Raw genomic sequence first — 20,706 nt, forward strand, 5'->3', positions numbered from 1 at the left:
ACTCTGACTGGTCCAGACAGGAAGACATGCTCAACACAAGGCTGCAGCACCCAGACTGCCTCTTCATTAAAGCAGGTAGACAGAGGGGTGGACAGGTTTTACGGGGGGGGGGGTGTTGTTGTGGTTTAAGGGCCTTTTGAAGGCTGGACAATACCCAGCCTTTCTTGTGGTGCAAATACTATCACACCCCCATGTAAAAAAGATTGATAATCACAACAGAAGTTATTTTCATTGATTCACACTGATAGAGAGCATGCAACTGAATGTCTGAGCGTCTGGGAATTTCCATTTGTCTGTTGTCCAGAGATCATATCTTCTCTTGACTGTGCAGAGCTAGTCTACGTGTCTCTTGGGTACCAGAAACCAGAACTGGTTATTTAGTGGGGTGCAGAGAAAAGAAAATGGGTTCGTGAGAGTCAGGGACCATCAGAGGAGTGATTGATGTGAGCTAACCTTGTCAAATGCAGGGTTATGGATCAGTGCAAAACAGGACATAAATCACTTCCAAATGGTCTCACCTACCACTGTTAGATCACACTGATACACTCTTTGCTCTCTGCAGCCTCTGTGAGCTGGCGAAATAGTTCTCACTCCCATTGTTGTCACCATGAAGTTGTAATAAGATTGCAGACGTTAACTTTTGGTTATTTGGTATTGTTTTGTATATTTGTTGAGAACATCAGTGCTGACTTCAGCTCCTAGAAAACTAGTCAATAAATATAGTTACAGTAAATAACACACTGTGCTTGCATGCTGGTTTATGTTTATTTTATTATTATTCTTGAAACAGGACCCTACTTAATAGAGATTAAAGTACATCTGAAGATCTTTACGTGCTTATGGATTAAACAAATCAATCAACAAATACATGAGCCATGCTGCTTTTGTCCAGGGAGCACCAAATCACCACACACCTAAGGTTTTCAACCAAAAGTACCCATAACTTATATTTCCAGGAATTTCTCTTCAAGGGACTTAATGGTTCCTGTGTCCCATTATTGTCTGTGTTTCCAACAACCTCTGAAGTCCCAGGTAGATGATCCAAATCAGACATCCATTTAGTAAATATGTAGTTTATCAATATTATTTGCAGCATGTCATGTGCACATGTTTCAGGCATGTAGTGCACTAAGAATGTGCCACAACCCAGGCTTGGAGGGGGTCAGCCAAGGTCAAGCATGGTTGCAGTACTTTTTTTCCTGGCCTTTACACCCCTGGAGACCACCGGCAGTTTTTGGGCCCTTCAGACATCCACAGCATGACCAGAGGCTCCTGGAAACCCTACTACCCATCGGGACAGTACCCTAGGCTATGCTTACTTTCCACATCCACCCTTAACTCCACCCTGAAGGTGTGACTTTGTCAGTTTTTTAACAGGTTATTTTCCCATGCCCCTGGCAATATGCAAGGACATCCAGAACAACACTGGGGTCGTGTTAAATAGGCTTATGGCTGCATATATGGTGGAGAAGCAGTGTTAACTATACTGTGGCCCTGCTATTGAGATATTTTTCTGCAAGGTACTTTTTTGGTCTGATTTCACAACTTTGCTGTCACCTTTTTTGTCTTAAAGACCAGAAAGAAAGGAGCTTGTGTAAGTCCTTCTATTGTAGTGTTATGTAGCAGCGTTTATCTTTATCGACTTTATTGACATGACTTGACCTAACATGACACTTCTTGTGTTGACATCACTTATGTATCCTTACACGAAATAGTGCCATTACAATATATTGCACTGAAGTGGGGGGATATGTAAGGTTTAGCACTGTATTATTCATTGATTATGAAGCTACAGAAGATCTTGGTTGACAAGGTGTAATGCAAAAGTGATGTAACTAGTATTGTAACTTGTTACTTTTAGCTGTAAGTGATTACTTTTTTGAGTAATTCCCCCAATACTTAAGATCTTATCAAATGTCTGTGCAGGTTTTCAGTCATCCAGGTTATCCAGACCTTGATCTTAACAGGGCAACTTGACTTGGTTGCTTATGATGTGTTCACTTACCAATCAGAAATGTTCCTTACTGCAGCCTATTAAACAAGGACATCTCAGGAGATAGGTTGTTTTATCCCAGAACTAAACTTAATTCCCAGTTCCTTGGGTCCAAAGACACAAAGGTCCTCTTACGGTTCCTAGTTCTTAGGGGAAGTTCCTGTGGTGGAAAAGCATCATTAGAGTTCATCTGAGGAACTTTGAATATGATTTTTTTCTCCCTTTGCCACTGTGTCTCAACTGATTTGAACTTCTCTGTTCCCAAACATATTAATGTGAAATGGGCTTTAAAATGAAAATAACATCAAGGATGGCATTAAACAAGAAATCCCTCCATGTTTACCAGGTTTTATAGGTATTAAATAAGCCTTTTATGAGACACTTTAAAAACGTCTTGTTTGCGAAAACTACATTTACTGACTCTTAAGAGCTTTTAAGGAGAGTCTGGGACTTCTGAGACAAAAGAGCAGATTCACTTCTATTTATAACAATAAAAACTGTTGACAGATTTTGATTTGTCGCCATAGTTTTGAAACAAAACAACTGTCGCAATCCATCCTAGTCTCCTTTATTAAGTATTCCCTCATGACTTCTAGCCTTTTCACACAAACTTTTCCACTGAACTCATGCAGCATGAGACATCATTTTCTCACACATTAAGAATGAGATCCTTTAGCCACAAGACAAAGGGTTAGATTTTTTGGGATATTTTATTTTGCATGCACAGCCTGTTGTCTGGTGTCATCACATGACCATGTGCATGTTCATTTGTAGATATGTTGCACAGGCCTCTTGTCAGTGTGAAATGCAGGCACAAAGACAACATTCTGTTAAGAGGTTTATTATCCTCTGGTGACGTGAGCCACAGCAGTGTTTAAAATCTTCAGAAAGCCTATTTGATTGGAGTGTTAAGCTGTTAAAAATAATTAGCTTTTTTCCCCTCTCTCATGTTACCCTATGTCCTGCCTGCTAGTTTCACACACAAAAGAGCACCCACAGCTCTCAGCCAGAGCCCAGTCTGGCCTTTGCCTCATTCATTCAAAGCGTGCTGACACGGGGCAACTTTTTCCAGCCTGCTTTACAGCTTTAAGGTTTACAATGGGAAAGTATTTTGTGTCTCCTACTCATAACTGTGTGCATTAACTAAATGAGTGTAAGCAGGTTTTATGACTAGTGTGCATTGTTTACTGTGGGAAAAACGGCTTTATTGGTGCAACAGAAAGTGCACTTTGAAAATGTCAAGAAATGTGGACTTGTAAGAAAGAAAGAAACCAATGATATAAGAAATGATATATAGACAGTCCAAATGAATAATAAATACATAATGATAAAGAAATAAAAGAGCCTTAAATTGTGAAGGTGGAAAACTCAATATACAGTACATGATACGATACAAAACATACCATGCCATGCCATGATATACCATGCCATGCCATACCATGCCATGCCATGCCATAATATACCATGCCATGCCATACCATACCATACCATGCCATGCCATAATATACCATGCCATACAAAAACAAACCATGCCATAACATAACATAACATAACATAACATAACATAACATAACATAACATAACAGAAAATACCACGCCATGCCATATCATACCATACCATACCATGCCATGCCATGCCATGCCATGCCATACCATGCCATACCATACCATACCATACCATACCATGCCATGCCATGCCATCACATCCCATACCATACCATACCATACAATACCATATCATTCTATACCATACCATACCATACTATGCCATACAAAATTATACCATACCATATATATAACAATATATGATACATATGTACATTGCATAATACAACAGTAGGCAATTCCATACATAACAACTGGCCCCATATAGTGACAATGATAACTTAGCAATAAGTGGCCATCTCAGAGGAGAGAGAATCTCAGGGTAATTCACATTATGATAAGATCTGATTTATTGCCAGACAATATGAGATGATATAATAGGACACAAGACATGATAATTACTATACAATATGATTCAATGACAACACATGATTGATACAATACTATATTATGACTTGTGGTAAATGGCCAGTGATAACAATAACATCACAGTTCAGGGACTAGAATAGCTAATATTCAAAGAAAATGAAAAAGTTGTGTTTAAAGTTCTTAAAATGAAAATGTTAAAAAATAAAAATGCCAGTTGAAACAGAAAGTGTCTTGAATCTTGAGGCTTTTGAAAATCTTTGAAGGTGCATAGATTTGTATTGTTTTTAATGTCTTTGTCCCCATCATCAGACTTTTTTTTAACTCTGGAACTCTGTATGCTTTTTCCTCATATCTCAAACTGCATTGCATGAAATCTTTGCAGTAATCTCCTGGGAGTCATAAATCTCTACAAATGTCTGTTCACAGACCAATATAAAGTGTGATTTACGCCACAGTCTCACATTCATGGATCAAACAATGCAAGCCCATTTTCCACCATGACACATGCTCATATGGGCTATTTGGCACATACATGCGGACCCCAGGGGTCCAACACAGACCCCCGAACCCCCTTCATACCTCCTCCAGTATGACTGTGCCCGTCTCTGATAACTTATCAGTCGGCCGTGTGCAAAGAATAGGTGGTCAGCTGTGGGCCGAGGCTGCAATCTGCCACACATCGAATGCAGCTGTTACAAAGTGGACACTTTAGACGTGTAACACAATACTGAAAAATGACCTCATTCAGTCTCAGCCAGTTAAAGTCAAAGCTGACAGGGTTTCCTTCAAAAGCACTGGCAGACAGGCAGACAGTAGGGTCTGTGTAACGTCTGTGAGGCAGAGTGCCAGCAGCTTCTAACCCACAACTACTGATAGCTGCAGCTGGCAGCAGACAGAAGTGTGTGATCATGTATGAGGTTTTATGGATTTGCAGGCAGACATGGTGCATAAAAAGATGAAACTGATACTGTTAAAGGCAACTTTTCCGCCATAGGATGGATGTCAGTGAGTAAAAGCTTGAAAGGAGGGTGCTGGAAAAGTATTTCATGAGATAAACTTCCTCTGCTGCAAAAACTTAAATTGTGATGCAAAGTTTTGAAACAGATAAAGTAGAAGGCCTCATCAAATACAGTACCAAACAAATACTACTCAGGAGACACGGCATAAGGCAACATTTTGGGGTTTTGGTCACAGCTGATAATACATAAGCTTCGACAGAGAGAAAAGAAAACCGGCCAATGGGTGTATGATGCTCTACCGCCATCTTCTGGTAGGTAGTAAGAATGCATCATGATGAGCACAGAACTCTTCACCATGTTTCTGCTGTTAAAAAACCTGTAGCCCAAAAAAGCTTTGCATAACTGCTCCACCTCAGATGTACTCTCTATATATATTTTGCCTTATTTTTTCACAGTTTTGTTTAGAAAAATCTTCATTCTATTTTTCTTTGCTATTTGATTTTATTGTATTTTATGTTGATTATCTCAGGCAGTGTAGATGTTTATAAAAAGAAGAAGAGCCTTGCATGTATGATAGTCTGAGGCTATCATACTTCTTGGATTGATACAATCACTGACAATCATTTACACAGCCAATCAGAGTCACCTCTCCTTTAACTCATTTAACACAGCGATCCTGCAGATTTACCAGAGGGGCACAGAGAAAGGGTTCATTGACCAATACCCATGTCATAATTAAACAATGGGGCTGTACAGTGCCTATAAAATGTATGCACTCCCTGGGATGGTTTACCCTTTTATTGATTTTAAAAATCAATCATGGGAAAGAATAATGTGGCTTTTCTGAGAGAAAAACAAACAAAAAACAGATTCCTACAAGGTCATGCCAAGTATATTCAAATAAACAATGCAAAATAATGACTGCATAAGTTTCCACCTCGTTCAGGTCAGTATTTAGTAGATGAACCTTTGGCTGCAATCACAGCACTGAGTCTGTGTTGACAGGTCTCAATCAGGTTTTACTCCCTTTTTCTCTGCAAACCTGCTCAAGCTCTGTCAGGATGTCTGGTATTCGGTGGGGGAACAGCCTTTTTCAAGTACAGTCACAAATTCTCTATTGGATTGAGGTCTGGGCTTTGACTGGGCCACTCCAGAACATTCACCTAGTCTTTAAACCATTTCTGTTTAGCTTTTGCTGTATGTTTCAGGACAGTGTCTTGCTTGAAAATAAATCTTCTCTGCCATATTTCTCTTACAGACTGAATAAGATTGTCCTCCAGGATTTTACTATATTTTATCATGTATATTTTACTATCTACCTTTACAAGCCTTCCAAGGCTGCCTACTAAGAAGCATCCCCACAGCACTATGCTGCCACCACCGTGCTTCAAAGTGGGAATGGTGTGTTTGTGGTGATGTGGAGTGTTTGGTGTCTGCCAAACATAGCGTCTTGTCTGATTGCCAAAAAGCACCATTTTGATCTCATCAGACCAAAGAACTTTCTTCCACTTGACCATGGAGCCTCAGACACGCCTTTTGGTGAACCCTAGTCTAGATTTAATCTAAATTTTCTTCAACAGTGGTTTTCTCTTTGCCACTCCTACATAAAGCTTTGACTGGTGAAGAAACTCAACAATTGTATGCAGATTCTCACCCATCTCAGCTGCTGAAGCTTGTAACTCCTTCAGATCTAGGATTTACACATGTGCCATTTCCATTTCTTGATGATGGATTTAACTGAACTTTGGGGGATGTTCAGCGCCCTGTATGTTTTTTGTATCCATCCATTGACTTGTAAGTTTTAATAACCTTTTCTCTGAGTTGCTTGTGTTCTTTTGTCTTCATGGTGCAATGGTAGCCAGGAATAGCGACTAACCAGTGACTGGACCTTCCAGACACAGGTGTCTTTATGAATATTTATGCAGTCACTTATTGTCACAGTACAAATTTTTTATTTATTTGACATTACTTTCCAAAAGTATGTTAAGGAGGTCTCTTTTGTAAATATCTTCTAAAAAGCCAAATTATATTGACTGTGGTTGATTTAAATAAAATCAATAGATACTTTTTACGGGCAGAATATGTCTTAAGTCCTCAATGCTAGGAAAAAAGACACATTTTTGTCTAAATTTAACTTTAAAATGTCAAGTGAAAACCTTATTTTGTTTGCTTTTAGACATTATATGCCCGTTTTTATCATATATGTCTTTGTCTTGATGTTTGTTTCAGCCAGTTTTGTTCTTATGTTTAAATAATAGTTCAAAAAGCACAGCATGAAGGGTGTGAGGTTTGATTTGATACTGTAGGGGTCACTGTTGGTTCAGTTTAAGGAAGAATATGGCTCCTTTGGAAACCAGTTTGTTACCTTTATGGAAAAGAATTCATCAAAAATATAAAATATGTTATTACTGAACATTGATAAAGTATTGATGTGTTGTCTTAGATGTTAAGACTGTAAGTTTACATCATTTTAAACTGCACCAGAGCTGCAGATTGTACTGTAATAACATTTTGATCCTTACTATGAATTTGCCTTGTAACCTGTCAAAGACACATAAAAGCCTCTGGTGTATAATCTTGTGAAAATTTGAAAAGCCACAGTATGTAAACCACAGCACGCAGGACCAAAATTATATGCCTGAAAGCCGAAGTGCATTTGTTTTGTGCGTCAGCGCGAACCAGACGAGTGGTGGTTTGTGGATACGGGCTTTGAGAGCAGGTTGCAGCTGCAGATTGTACAGGAATGTTTGTGCTGTAACCTCAAAGCAGACTGCTCTTCATGGTAAACATCAATCATTAGCGTCTTTTATGAGGATTCTCGGAGCAGGTTTGTGTTTTTCAGCTCAGTCATTAAAGATGTCTGGTTTATGCTTACAGCAGGAAGGCCAGGAAAACGGCCAACGTTTCCACGGCCTCGAGAGTCGCATGTTTCCCTGGAAAACTGATTCTGAGGGGGGGTGTTGTCGTGCTCCGGGACTCCTCCAAATCCTTAGATTAGATTTTAGGAAACAAGGCAGGCTCCTGGCAAGAAATCAAAGCAGCTCTTGAGGGACCACCAGATCTGTTTTCACTTAATGTACAAAGTTATCTCCCTGCAAAAAGCCCTGGAAAAGTGGCTTTGGTATAAACAGTTGGCCTTTTCCTGAAGTACCTGCACCTTTTATGACCGATTCAAGTTGGTGACATAATTCCTGGAAAATGGTACTTTTCACCTCTGGGTGCAGCTTTCAAAGCTTACTTAGAAATGAGCTCATTCTTTGATTTGACATAACACTTTGATGAGTCATTGGGCAGTTGACAGTTTCAGCTGTTTCCAGGGCTGGAGAAGATGTAGACTTCAGTGAGAAATGGATTTAAAGGCATTTGCTCTGTTTATGTGTCTGTTAAGTGGATCTGAGCTTTAGAGAGTCATGTTGTGGAAATGCAACCTGCACTGCTAAGTGGAAACACATGAAGTATCAATGTGAGGAGCACAGGAAAGCAGCCAGAAGTGACCTGCTGCCCTTCTTTATTAACACATCAGCCTTTTGAAACTCTGCTCAAGACATAAACATTTGTTGTACCAGTTTTTTTTTAAATATAGGTAATAATCCTCAGGGCACTGGGATAAGTGTTTTTCTTATTGTTACATCACGTGGATGTTTGACCACATTACAGAATGATGAATGCTCAGAGTGTGACCCCAGAGAAGAACTTTTTTCATGAGAAGGGATTGAATTTCTCTGTAGCATCTCAGAATATGTTTGAAATGTAACACATGTTCAGATGAGTTTCATTTTGACACATCACAAGTATTTTAAAGGCCAGCTGGTGTCAAATATGCAACATTCACACAAATAATATGGTGATTTGAAGCACCTACTGGTACAAATATAGGCTCTTTAGTAGAGTAATAAAAACATTTTGTTGATGAAATCAAAAATTTTGATTGGTTGATTGGCATTTAGTTACCAGCCAAAAGCTGGAGAGGAAACATCTGGGGAATTTTAATTTTTCAAAGGAGATGCATAAATATGTTCTTGAGAATTTGACTCTAAGAACACTGGCTTCCAGTGATAGGCCTCCTCCTCTCTCAAAGCAGCTCTCAAGTTAACCCTTAGAGGTCCACGGCTATTTTGCCATTTGTTAATATTTTTCTTCTGATAATGAAAACTCAGAAAATGTATACCATGCTCATGCTTGTATCATATTTTCAGTACAACCTCAACTTTATGAAATAAAAACTATATATTTTTTAAGTTTCTTATTGTATTAGATAGACGACCTCCAAAAACACCCCCCCCCCCAAAAAAAAAAAAAAATTAAAAACTGTTATTTAAAACAATATGTTGTCTTTTTAAAAAGAAATTACAAAGTGCTGAAATTAAAAAAACAAAAAACAAAAAAATAACAAAAAAAAGTACCAGTCCTGTATGGTATAGTCCACTGTCCTCTATATGTAAAATTAATATTTATGTCAAATTCAAATGATCATATATCCTGTTTTACTTGGCCTATTGATGTCAAACAAACAATGAAAGAAAGCTTAAAAATCACACTTCCCACACTAAGTGATTGCAATGCAGAATGTTGCTTTGTTTTCATGCTATCATGTGACAAAAATAGCAGATGATGACATCACACTGGTGTGATTGTGGACCCCACTGGATTTATTTCAAATGTCAAGAAATTGTAAAAATTAGGAAAACGCGATCAAATCAGCCATGAAAGCTTAAAAAAACAGAAACACTTCTATAACTAACTCTCATTACTGTTATATGTTATCAAGATAATAGAGATATAATTGGATTTAACAGTTGCTGTAAAAATCTTTTTATATACTATTAAAAAACAAGATATTTAAGTAAATATAGTGTAATAATGCTATTCCTGCATCACAGAAACTGTCCTAAATGACATTATCATTTGCATTTGCATGATGAAAGCAATATCTTTGCTCCTTATAACCAAAATTGCCCATCCTCTTTCATTAAGCTGTACCATAGCATGGCTAACAACAGCTTTATGGCTTCTCACTGAAGGAGATTACATATTAAAAAGCTTTGCTTACTTTAAACCACATATTATGGGAATAAACCAAGTAATTGTAGGAGAGAACAGGGTTAGCCATCACAATTTTACTCTAGTGTGAATTGCTTGTTATCAAATATCTTTCAGTAGTCATTCCTACATTAAGTTGAAGCTTAAGGTGTCAGCTTAAAATGTGTATCCCTCTCGCTTTCCAACTTATTGTGACAGAAAGGTTATTAACTATCAAATACACTCATATTGTGACAACCAACCCCATCACGAGGATGGTTGTCACACACACTGAGGGGTTGTTTGTCACAATCCTTATTTTAATGAGGAAAATCTTATAAAAAGGCAAGGAGGCAGAACTAAATTCGAAACTTTAATTGGATTGACAGATTGACAAATACGTAACTAAATGCATCTTAACACAAAATGAGCAAGGCTCATGAACAGGGACATCTTTAGGCCAGCATATAGGCCTATAGCAACACTGTCACATGTGACAACTCGCTGACTGGAATTCTTTGCTAGCATCAAGGCTAACAACTGTCTAACAACTCGCTAGCTAACAAACAACAATCAAACTATAGATTTCACTTCACACTTTTCTAATAATTGTTGTGTTATAAACCCAGTGTGTAAAAGCGTAGGAGAAAACTACTGAAGGGCTGAATATTTACAATGAGACATGAAACACAAAAAGTCCTCTCACCTGAAGTTCAGCTGTCTGACTCCAGAGAAGACTATGTAGGTGAGCTTTGGTCTCAACTATGGAAATTACCAAAATTGGAAGACAGCACCCTCTGGTGGCAAGATATAATGATTGTAACAACCAACCTCTCCTAAATGAAAATGTGAAGCAGCAGGAAAGCCTTTTTTATTAAGGTATTTTTACTTTTAGTGATGTAGCAAGAAGCTATGCAGATGTAATTTTAATCCTTTTACTGACAAATCAAAGGTTTATCAAACTTAAACAGACATATCCTGATGTAGAACATTAATTTATGGGTAACACTTGTAATAACAACACACGTTTAGCATTAATAAAACATTTGTAAATTCTCAAGGTATTATCTATAAATCATCATTAATTATTTAAATTCCATTAATAATACTTAACCCCTAAACACCTTACTAGTGATGTAAACATCATCTTTAGCTGTGTTAATAAATGGCATAACACTTAGTCAATAATGATTTAAGTATTTATGAATGCTCAGTAAAGCATCAGTAGTATCTGTTTCAGGATTCTACATAGAGATGGGTACCAACAATTCTTCACCTGTATAAGGAGTTTACAGGTAAAAAGTGGTTTTCAGAACAGACCTGACAAAGCTTGGCTTTTTAGTTTTGAAGAGTCTGCATCATTTTTTGTCTTTGGGCAAATGTTGTTCATCTCTACTCTGAGAAAATCAAGTTGAATTCATCTCTTCTTTCAGGCTTAGACAGTTTAAGAGAGCACAGGTAGAGTTGCGGTATCTTAAGTAGTTCATGGTGTAATCTTGACTCATCAGATGAACTTTTCTACTCTTGGAAAAAAGAAATAATGCCTGGAAGTTTACTTTAAGCTTCACCACAACTACAGAAAATTGATGCCTAGTCCCAGATCTGCATCAGATGTTGATTTCAGACCACATTGAAGACTTTATAATCATTCTTCTGATTAAAACACTCTAATAATGCTTTGTAAATGGGGAGTTATCTTTTTACTAATGCTTTAATTATCCTTCTGATTCACACACTGAATTTTAAGACGCGCTCTGTAGCAGCAAAGTAAAGAAATTTAGTATGGTCGACCCTCAGAAGACTAAGAATGTTGCACAAAAATAAGGACAAAAAAGTGTTTGTTTTTTACAAGTGTATAATGGAAATAAAACAGCCACGAGCCACTTTGTGTGAGTCAGCTGAAAAGCCGTTTTTATTATTATTACTTATTTTTACAGTGTTAGTAGAGTAGCAAGACATACAGTATTGGTACAGTTAGTAACCATAGCACCAGAATCAATCATTCATTTCTTTTGTACAGGCTACAAACATACATACTGTTCGGTATATATGATTCTTAAAAACACATCTTTGGATAAAGCCTGGCAAACAAGCACACAGTTTCTCCGTTCAGTACCAATGCCCATTCAATATTTAGCACACTGTTTACAATTCAAGTATGAATATTAAAAATACACATATATCATAAGTTACAAATCTTAACGGTTATTACAAAAAATAAACAACAAAAAAGAACAAACAGGATTACATTTCTACAAAATTTATGGCACATAGTGCATCAAGTATTCTTTAACTTTCTGATACAGACCTCATAGAACAATTAACCATCATAAAAATGAATGACAGTCAAAGGTTTTCTAGCTGCTCATTGACTTATTTTTATTTATTTTCAGCCGTTCTTTAAATCAAAAGAAGCTGCATCGTCCGAGAAGAACAAAAAAAACCTGCATCTATCTTCTAACTTTGGTTAAAGCTTAACATCAGAGCATGTTAGGGTTGCTTGGTAGTTGTAGTAGTGGTCACGATAAGAGGATGAGTTTAGTACGACTCAAGAGCAGATTTCCTAATGCTGTGGTTCGACTCACAAAGCCTTGCAGCTAGATTTTCAGCAACATTATTAAGAGGACCATAACATGCTTTCCAGGCAGATCCTACGTCTGCTGAAGAGACAGAAGCCAGTGTTTTCCTTCTCAAGATCAGAGGTATTTCCAGTAGTTTGAAAGCACCATGGGAGAGATCCTCATACAAGGTTAGTGGTTATTCAATACAAGCAGTAGTAGGGTAATACCTCATTTAGCAAAGCAAGCAGAGGACTCGAAGACATCTGACGACGTCCTCTGCTTTGGTAGTAGTCATTGTACCCTTAAAATAACATCTACAGACGTTACAGAATAAATATGGTCAAACATAAATATATTACAACACATTTCTCAGAAGAGTATGGATGTGTTATGAGAGGTAGGGATTGCAGGTACCTACAGGAGGCCCGATGTAGGGTGTGAGACGAGTGAGAGAACACACCTGATACTGTGTCACGGTCTAACAGATGAGAACTTTGTCTTGGTGGCGTTATTAGAATACAACTCTGGAAATAAATCAGCCCACATGGTTTTTAAAAGCCAAAGAGAACGTTTTTCACGCTAACTTTGGAAGTATTTCATGACTTCCTCACAGCACCAGAGCTTACTTTGTCTCTTTTGGTGAGTTTCCACCAAGAGGTTCGGTATTGTTTAGCACAGTCTGGGACTGTAAACCCTTATCTTGCTTTTGTCTCCACAGCCCTTACTTGCTAGATGGTAGAGGACATTACTGTCTCTAGCATCACTCTTTAGGGTCGGATATATACTCTTGGTGCTCAAACAGGAGATTGCAAAAAAAGACTGAAGGTACTGATTGGTTAATTTAGTACCTTTCCCAGCTTTTAACACTGAACTGAACTCGACCGCTTGGTAGAAATGCACCTCATAATGGGACAGTCATATGTCTGTCTGTGGACTGCCTATTTTGTGAAATAGGACTTAGAAATAAAACAATAAAAGATTATGTGTGGTTATTATCCTAAAGGTTGATCCTTGATTTTAGGAAGGTGATAAAGGAAATCAGTAGTTAGTTTCAAAATGTATGGGACGGTTTCACATCACAGTACATACAACTGAATGAAAGGGAGAGACCTAATTTGTCTTTTTTTGTCACCTAGCATTTAGTTAGTTCAACTTAGTTTTAAGATTGCAAACAGGGAAACAGCCCTGCTTCAAAGCAAAGTCAAATGCCTGACTTAAGTCTTGCATACACTGTGCGATTTCAAGCTGACTCTATAACATTCGTGGTGAAATGCCAGCTCATACTTATGAAGCACAACCATCTGGCATGATTTATGTGCTAACACTATACGGTCTGATGGTTGTGCAAGATCCGAGTGATCACACTGCAAATAGGACAGACTGTGACAAAAATGTCTGAAGTTTCCTTTGAAGAAGTCAAAGAAAAAATATCTCAAAGTTGAGGATTCTGCTCGTAGTTCTGCAGTTGTACGACAAAAATATCAAACATGTCAGAAATCGATCTGACCAGTTGTAGTCGTCTGTCATATTCTTCTACACACTGTAGACAATCGATGCATGATCCATGAAAGTCTTCCAAGTCAGTTGTGGGCCTCAAAATTAGAGTCTGAATCAGATAAAATTTGAACAGTGTACGCCCCGCTTAAAGGTGCAGCCACTTCTTGGAATCTTTGCATAGTAATCTCAGCAGCACTGTCAAGACTCTAGACAGGATATAACTGGTTTTACAAATAGTGTCTGTATGCGCAACACGCTCCTTTCTACACTTTGGTTTTAGTGAGGATTACATAAATAGAAAATATGTTGATTTCAAGTGATTGCTTTTCACTAAAGTAAGCTAAGTTAAACAGCTGTTGGTGTTAGGCCAGGCGTACACTCTGTGATTTCAAGTCAATAAAAAAAAAAAAAAACGAGTTGTGTCGGATTGCCAGGTCACACCAGGCACGTAAATCATTAATGAAGGACAATGAGGCTTACAATTTACAGTATTGTGCGTAACTTTCAAGCATGTTTGGGCTAACATTGAGACTGCATTAACTCACAGATTCATGTGAAAAAATGTTGAAAAAATAAAGTCTACATTTCTAGAGTGGCATACAGGCTGGATGAGGCAAGTAAACATGACCTAGGGCGCTGTTTTAACAGGTAGTAGGGTTGTCATGAGCCTCTGGTTGTGCTGTGAATGTTCATGGTGACCTCTGAGGGCATCACCAGGGGTGAAAAGGTCTGGACTGATGAATCTTTCTTGCCCTACATGCCCAGTCTGATGGTCAGGCAAGACCTGAGTACAAGTGTTGGGGGTAACGCGTTACAGAGTAATCCGTTAGAGTACTCAGATTACTTTTTTGGATTAACGAGTAACATAATGTGTTAGTTTTACAAATCAAGTAATCTTGTTATTAGTTACATTTTCATAAAAGTAATCCGTTACTGGAAGAAAAATCCCACATTTCCTCTTTCTTCCGTGGCTTCAAAAAGAGAGAGAGAGAGAAAAAAAAGTTCTCTGAAGGATCTGCTCTGTTTGTCCTTCTCTCTCTTCCTGTAGTCACGTTAGCACGTAGCGCTATACCAGCGGAAGGTAAACATTCTGTGCCATTATGCGCGCACTGTTAGCTTGTTGAGCCAGTGAAATGACAGAGATGACAGCAGGCCACTGTGGAATTATCCCCATTATGATAGATTTTTGGATAAAAGGGACAAGAACAGCATCACGGTGAAACGTAAGTTTAAAAGCTCCGTTTGCTTTCATTGAATCAGCTGTTCAGCTGTCCCAATGACGCACTGTTATTACACACAGAGTTGGAGAGATTCTGTCTGCTTCTGCTCAGCTTGTTGTCAGATTGTGAGCATGTTAAAGAGCTGTAAACGTTTTCCTGTCTGTTAGTGGTGTTTTCAGGCTGCAGAAATACAGATTGGGCTGTAAATGAGGCTGTACATTGGCATTAAAGTCGGAACATTCAAATACAGATGTGTGGTCCTTATCTGTCGTTTTTACAACCAACCAGTGGAACGAGTGGCTAAAGGGTTTTACTATTTAGTAACGCAAAAGTACTCTGATGCGTTAGTTTTAGAAGTAATGCAGTAACGTAACAAAATACTTTTCTCAGTAGGTAATCTAAGTAGTCAGTTTCAAAAGTAACGTTACCCAACACTGCTGAGTACTCACGCTGTATGAGTAAAGTCAGGATGGACTGTGACAAATGTCAGTAAAGTTTCTTTTGAAAAGCCCCATCTATATCTTGTCTTCTTTACTAGCTCAAATACGAACGGAGAAAAAACCCTCTAACATGTACACACACCATCACCAGCGAATATAACTTGCAGTGAAGTGATAGCCAGATTCAGAGCAATGTTTTAGGCCCTGGTATTCATGCCCCTTTGAAGTTTCGCCTTCACTTTGACTGTTGTGCCGGCATGAAGGGGAGGACAAAAGTGACCCCCACCCACCCAGACTGGCATCAGCCAGGGATGGAGCTCCTACTGTCAGCTGCAGGTTTGCAGATATTTTCTGCTCATTCCTATCTTTCATGATGGTTAGATTCAGATGCTGTCTGACAGTTTGCAACAGAAAAAATGCTCTGAAGTTTGGGAATCTGCTTTAAATGTGCAAATGTGCAGAGCAGTATGAGTGAAATATCAAACTTTAGAATCCGATCGGTCAGATAGGGCTGGGATTGGCTGTCATGTCCCTTTGTACGCTGCACTACACTCAGGCTGAAAACAGTTGATTCAAAAATAGGGTATGGAATTGTCTTGAAATCGCACAGTGTACACCAAGTTTTACCTAGTGCCACTTCTTTGTCACCAGGGGTTTGCAACCTTAATAACATAAATCTTTATTTCTATTTTTGCTATTTAATTCACATCAGTATGGTTAGAGGTACATGAATGTCTATAATGTAGCTGTAAATTTAAATAACTATGTACCGTAAAGGTAACATTTAGGATCAGTATTTTTCCCCTCAACCCTTTTTGAAATTGTTTCACTTCAAATTAAATGTGTTTTTCCAAAGATGGAGTGTTGCTTTTCTTAAAGCAAGAGGATATTTTTTAAGTTTGTTTGTGTTTTTCTGTTTCCAGTGTTTTCTGAGTGTTGTTTTCCTTGACTTAACGTTTAAAAAATGCATAACAGTGTCTGGATAAAAAAGCATTTAAGGTTCCAAAGCGCAGATGTGTTTGATATCATGCAACGCTGTTGGCAAGCAGATATTGCTGGCTCTACTTCAAGGTTAGCGATTTGGATGACGGGCCGAACAGAGGCCCTGCAGAACTGCACAGTACGTAGTGTTTCGTATGTTTTAGCTGCCATTTGGGAAATGGGGATGCAACTGTAGGATGACTACTGTTAAAAGCTCCTCCACCGCACTCACAGATGACATCAGGGTCCAACAAATCAAAGTTAATGCACGCTCCTGAGCTTCTGCCTTCAGCGTAGAATTCAGGGTTTGGTCTCTGCATGCATGACCCTCAGTGGACTTGAAGGAGGAGCCCGTTGTGACCCTGGGGAATGCACTTCCCACAAAAACCACCACAGCGGCCATAGATTCTTGTTCCATCCTACAGACGGGGACAAATGTGAGGGAGGAAAGAGTGGGCAAAGGGCAGCTTTTTACACCGAGAGTGCTATATTCATAAATGTCAGAGGGGATTCCTCATGAGTGAATCAGACAGAAACACAACATGGAAAATAAGATGGCATTTCAGGACAATACTGTCATTCCAGTACACAAAGACCAAACACGAAGCACAATCCTATTCTAGTACACTGACAACAAGCCATAAAGCCAACCAGCATAACTCACACAAAGGCTCCTTCTTACCTCGGATCTGTGAACTTTGACAGAAACATAGTTGCCCTGAGATGTCCACTTGGTGGCCTCGGACACTTTGAGGCCCGTTCCTATCAGATTAATGCTGAACTGGCCCTGAGAGGAACATAAAGACTGAATTATTTCACACCTAAGATCTGTAGCAATATCTGCAGAAGTTGCTTTAAGTCATTTATCCCACAAACTCGTTTTTCTTACATACTATAAGGAATAATTTCAATAATGAAACAGTGTAGAGTATTTCACAAACCTGTGGACACTTGGCTGCACTGTAACAATCCCCCGCTGTAGCAAAAGGCACAGGCCGACCGAGGAGAGTCTGGGAAAACTGAAGATCTGTGACTGGTAAACAGCAAAGATACAGATGTAGAGTCATTATGAGCAACAGCAGAAGTAAACATAAAGTGAACACAGCTGTTCTAAGGTAAATAACCACAGAGTATTAGTAACTACAGTTTATTCAATAAATTTTCATTGCAGGGTTGATGTGACTTCACTCACACTTCACCAGATGCTCTGACTATTTTTAATAAACTTCTTCTGATCATGAGAATCTGGGCTTCCATCAGAGTCATACAAATAAATCTGCTAATGCACTCTAATCCTCCATTAAAATCCTTCAATCATTTTTTACAGTTAAAATAAAAAAGTTATGAAGTTAGCTATAACTTAAGCTCAAGATGTGAAATTGAAGGATGGTTTCCAAATAACTAAAACCTGCATTAATATGTTGCTGTTATGTGAAGTCTGGCTGAATGTGTTGTGTATTCACAAAGCTGCTGTTTTCATGCTCAGCTTGGCAACCCAAATTGTTATTACAATGACAGATTGCTGCATCTTTACATTTAATATATAGAAATACAGATCCTAAACCCAAGTTTATTTTCATCTCAAACATCTATAAAGTAATGTCAAGCTTTGTCAGGTTGCAGGAATCAGGCATGAACAGCCCTTTTCAAGTCCAAAGAGAATTTCTCTATTGGATTGAAGTCTGGGCTTTGACTCAGCCACTCCAGAACCTTTATTAGTTTCTCAAAACTGTTTCTGTGTAGCCTTCCTGTTTTGCTTGAGGGTTGTTGTCTTGCTGGAAAATAAGTCTTTTCCTAAGCCATAATCCAGTGCAGACTGAATAAGTTTGTACTCGAGGATTTTCCAATATTTAGTCACATTCATTTTTTGAATGGTGAAGAACCCAGGCAACACTTCTTGTTTGCAGAGTCTCTCCCATCTCAGCTGCTGAAGCTTCTAACTCCATCAGAGTAGTGATAGGTGTCTTGGTGGCCTCTTTCACAAGTCTCCTTCTTGCACGCTCGCTCAGTTTGTCAGGGCGCCCTGATCTAGGCAGATTTACACCTGTGCCATATTCCTTCTATTTCTTGATGATGGATTTAATTGAGTGGAGGATGTTGAGTGCCTTAGGATTATTTTATATCCATCTCCTGACTTATACTTTTCAATAACGTTTTCTATGAGTTGCTTGAGGTGTTCTTTTGTCTTCATGGTGTAATGGTAGCCAGGAATACTAATTAAGCAGTGACTGGACCTTCCAGACACAGGTGTCTTTATACTACAATCACTTGATTGTACTGTTTTCTCATTGGTCGTTGTCTTTTAAGTTACAAAAATCAACACAAACCTAAGGTTTGCCACAGGAGCTATCAAAACTTGAGTTTTAAGTGTAATGAGGAAAGTGGCTGTTGTGTGAATATAATCAATTACACTTTACAAAAAATGATTAAATCTAGTTTTTTACCGACCTTGATCTAGACCTAAATAAACAAATCATTGTCGTGTACTACATGATATTTGTGAGCAAACTGATGTTAATGAATTTGTCTAGTAAATCCTGATAGCAGTGATCAATCTGAATCCAGACTTCCCTGTTAACCCTACAAAGTCCCTCATGACAGCCATGACCAGAACCTCTTCCTGCTCTCTCTTCAAGTTTCCTTCATAAAATGATGATAAAGTTCACAAGATGCTTCCCCTCATCTTGAACTCATTATCTCCCCTCAGCTCTCTTTAAGCTGCTTGAAAGCAAAATTAGTACCATGCAGAGGGGCGGGAACATGTTCTGTCAGGACCTCGACCGGAGGAAGAGGATGAGATGATGATGGTGTGTAGAGTCTAATCCAACTTCCCCTCACACAAAGACATACTACACTAATCCACAGATCTCTAATCAAAGGCATACTTGGACAAAACGGGGAAGGTGGAGCTGACTGCATTAATGAGCACAGGAATATGGCCTGAAGAGTTGCTTGCACAAGTTTGTGATTACTTTCATGCTCGTGTGAGTGCCTGATATTGTTGTGCTACTCTCTACAGGTTTCTCATGTGCTCTTGCCAAAGTAAAGATGTATGAGGCGACATCACATTTTGTCTGTCTTAAGTCTGCTTTCCTTTCTCCTCTAGCTCACGTGTTTGAGCTGAGAGGCCCGGCTTCGAGTCCTGGCCTCCCTGAGATGTGAGCACACAGTGCTGAAAGGTCTATTTTGATTTCAGAGTGCTGGAAAAGCTGCACACATTACATTTGGACAGCCTGGGCGATATTAAGCACATCAGGACGAGGCATGTGAGGGTTAAAACAACACTAATGTGTGGTCTCATTACAGTAGACAGTGTAAGGTAATTACATTGTAATTACTCACTCATTATCCGCAGGGAGCTCAGGTCCAGGCGAACTTTGTGGAAGACTGTGTATCCTGCTGCTGAGTAGTCGTTTCTACATTCACAGTCTTGTCTTCTGCTGCCGTTATACGGACATTCAAAGGGATTCAGCAACCTTTATATGATAAAAAAAAGTTAAAGGGTAAAAAAACAACCTCCTGAACAGCACAGAAATATTGATGAACACGTTACATAATCCCATTCCAACATCTACACCCAGTCCCATCTGTGATTGTTGCACTCTATTCACCTGTTCCCGTACACCTCAGAGTAGTTGTCGGTCTGCCCACTGCGCAGGGTCACATACTCCTTTGGGAAATCAGTCTGCATCTCAGCACAGTAAATCTGAGGCCAAAGACAAAACACATGAGAGCATGTGGAGAAACTGGAGGCTGACGTGTGCAACATTATTTCTGACACACACCTGTAGGATCCGTGACTTGACTTTGAGATAGTATTCTCCATCTATCTTCACACCCTGTCTCAGCTGGACCTCTCGACAGGAGGCGAACAACTGGCCTGGGAGAAGAGAAACAAGCAGGGAGGAACGTCTGGATTTTAGTGCAACAGGAAGTCCAGACATTAAATAGTGCCACCACCTCTCAAAGTATGTTTCATGAACTTGTGCCAGTCATAAATCTGTTTGCAAGGAATGCTGAAAGATTTCACTCCTCCTGGTTCTCATCTTTAAACTGTCTCAT

General features: G+C 38.9%; 1 protein-coding gene across 1 annotated transcript in view; it reads right to left on the reverse strand.

The window, feature by feature from the left end:
- Positions 1 to 15,225: 15,225 nt before the first annotated feature.
- The window catches only part of LOC121514450 (A disintegrin and metalloproteinase with thrombospondin motifs 20), a 138,564-nt gene continuing 133,083 nt past the window's right edge, over positions 15,226 to 20,706 (reverse strand). The window contains exons 35-40 of the mRNA XM_041794557.1: positions 20,430 to 20,524; positions 20,256 to 20,350; positions 19,987 to 20,120; positions 17,586 to 17,677; positions 17,327 to 17,431; positions 15,226 to 17,063 (exon numbers count right to left, since the gene is read on the reverse strand). Coding sequence (XP_041650491.1) covers positions 16,974 to 17,063; positions 17,327 to 17,431; positions 17,586 to 17,677; positions 19,987 to 20,120; positions 20,256 to 20,350; positions 20,430 to 20,524 — 611 coding nt within the window. The 3' untranslated portion in view covers positions 15,226 to 16,973. The remainder of the gene's footprint in view (positions 17,064 to 17,326; positions 17,432 to 17,585; positions 17,678 to 19,986; positions 20,121 to 20,255; positions 20,351 to 20,429; positions 20,525 to 20,706) is intronic.

Source organism: Cheilinus undulatus, linkage group 9, assembly GCF_018320785.1.
Source record: "Cheilinus undulatus linkage group 9, ASM1832078v1, whole genome shotgun sequence".
Classification (NCBI taxonomy): Eukaryota; Metazoa; Chordata; class Actinopteri; order Labriformes; family Labridae; genus Cheilinus; species Cheilinus undulatus.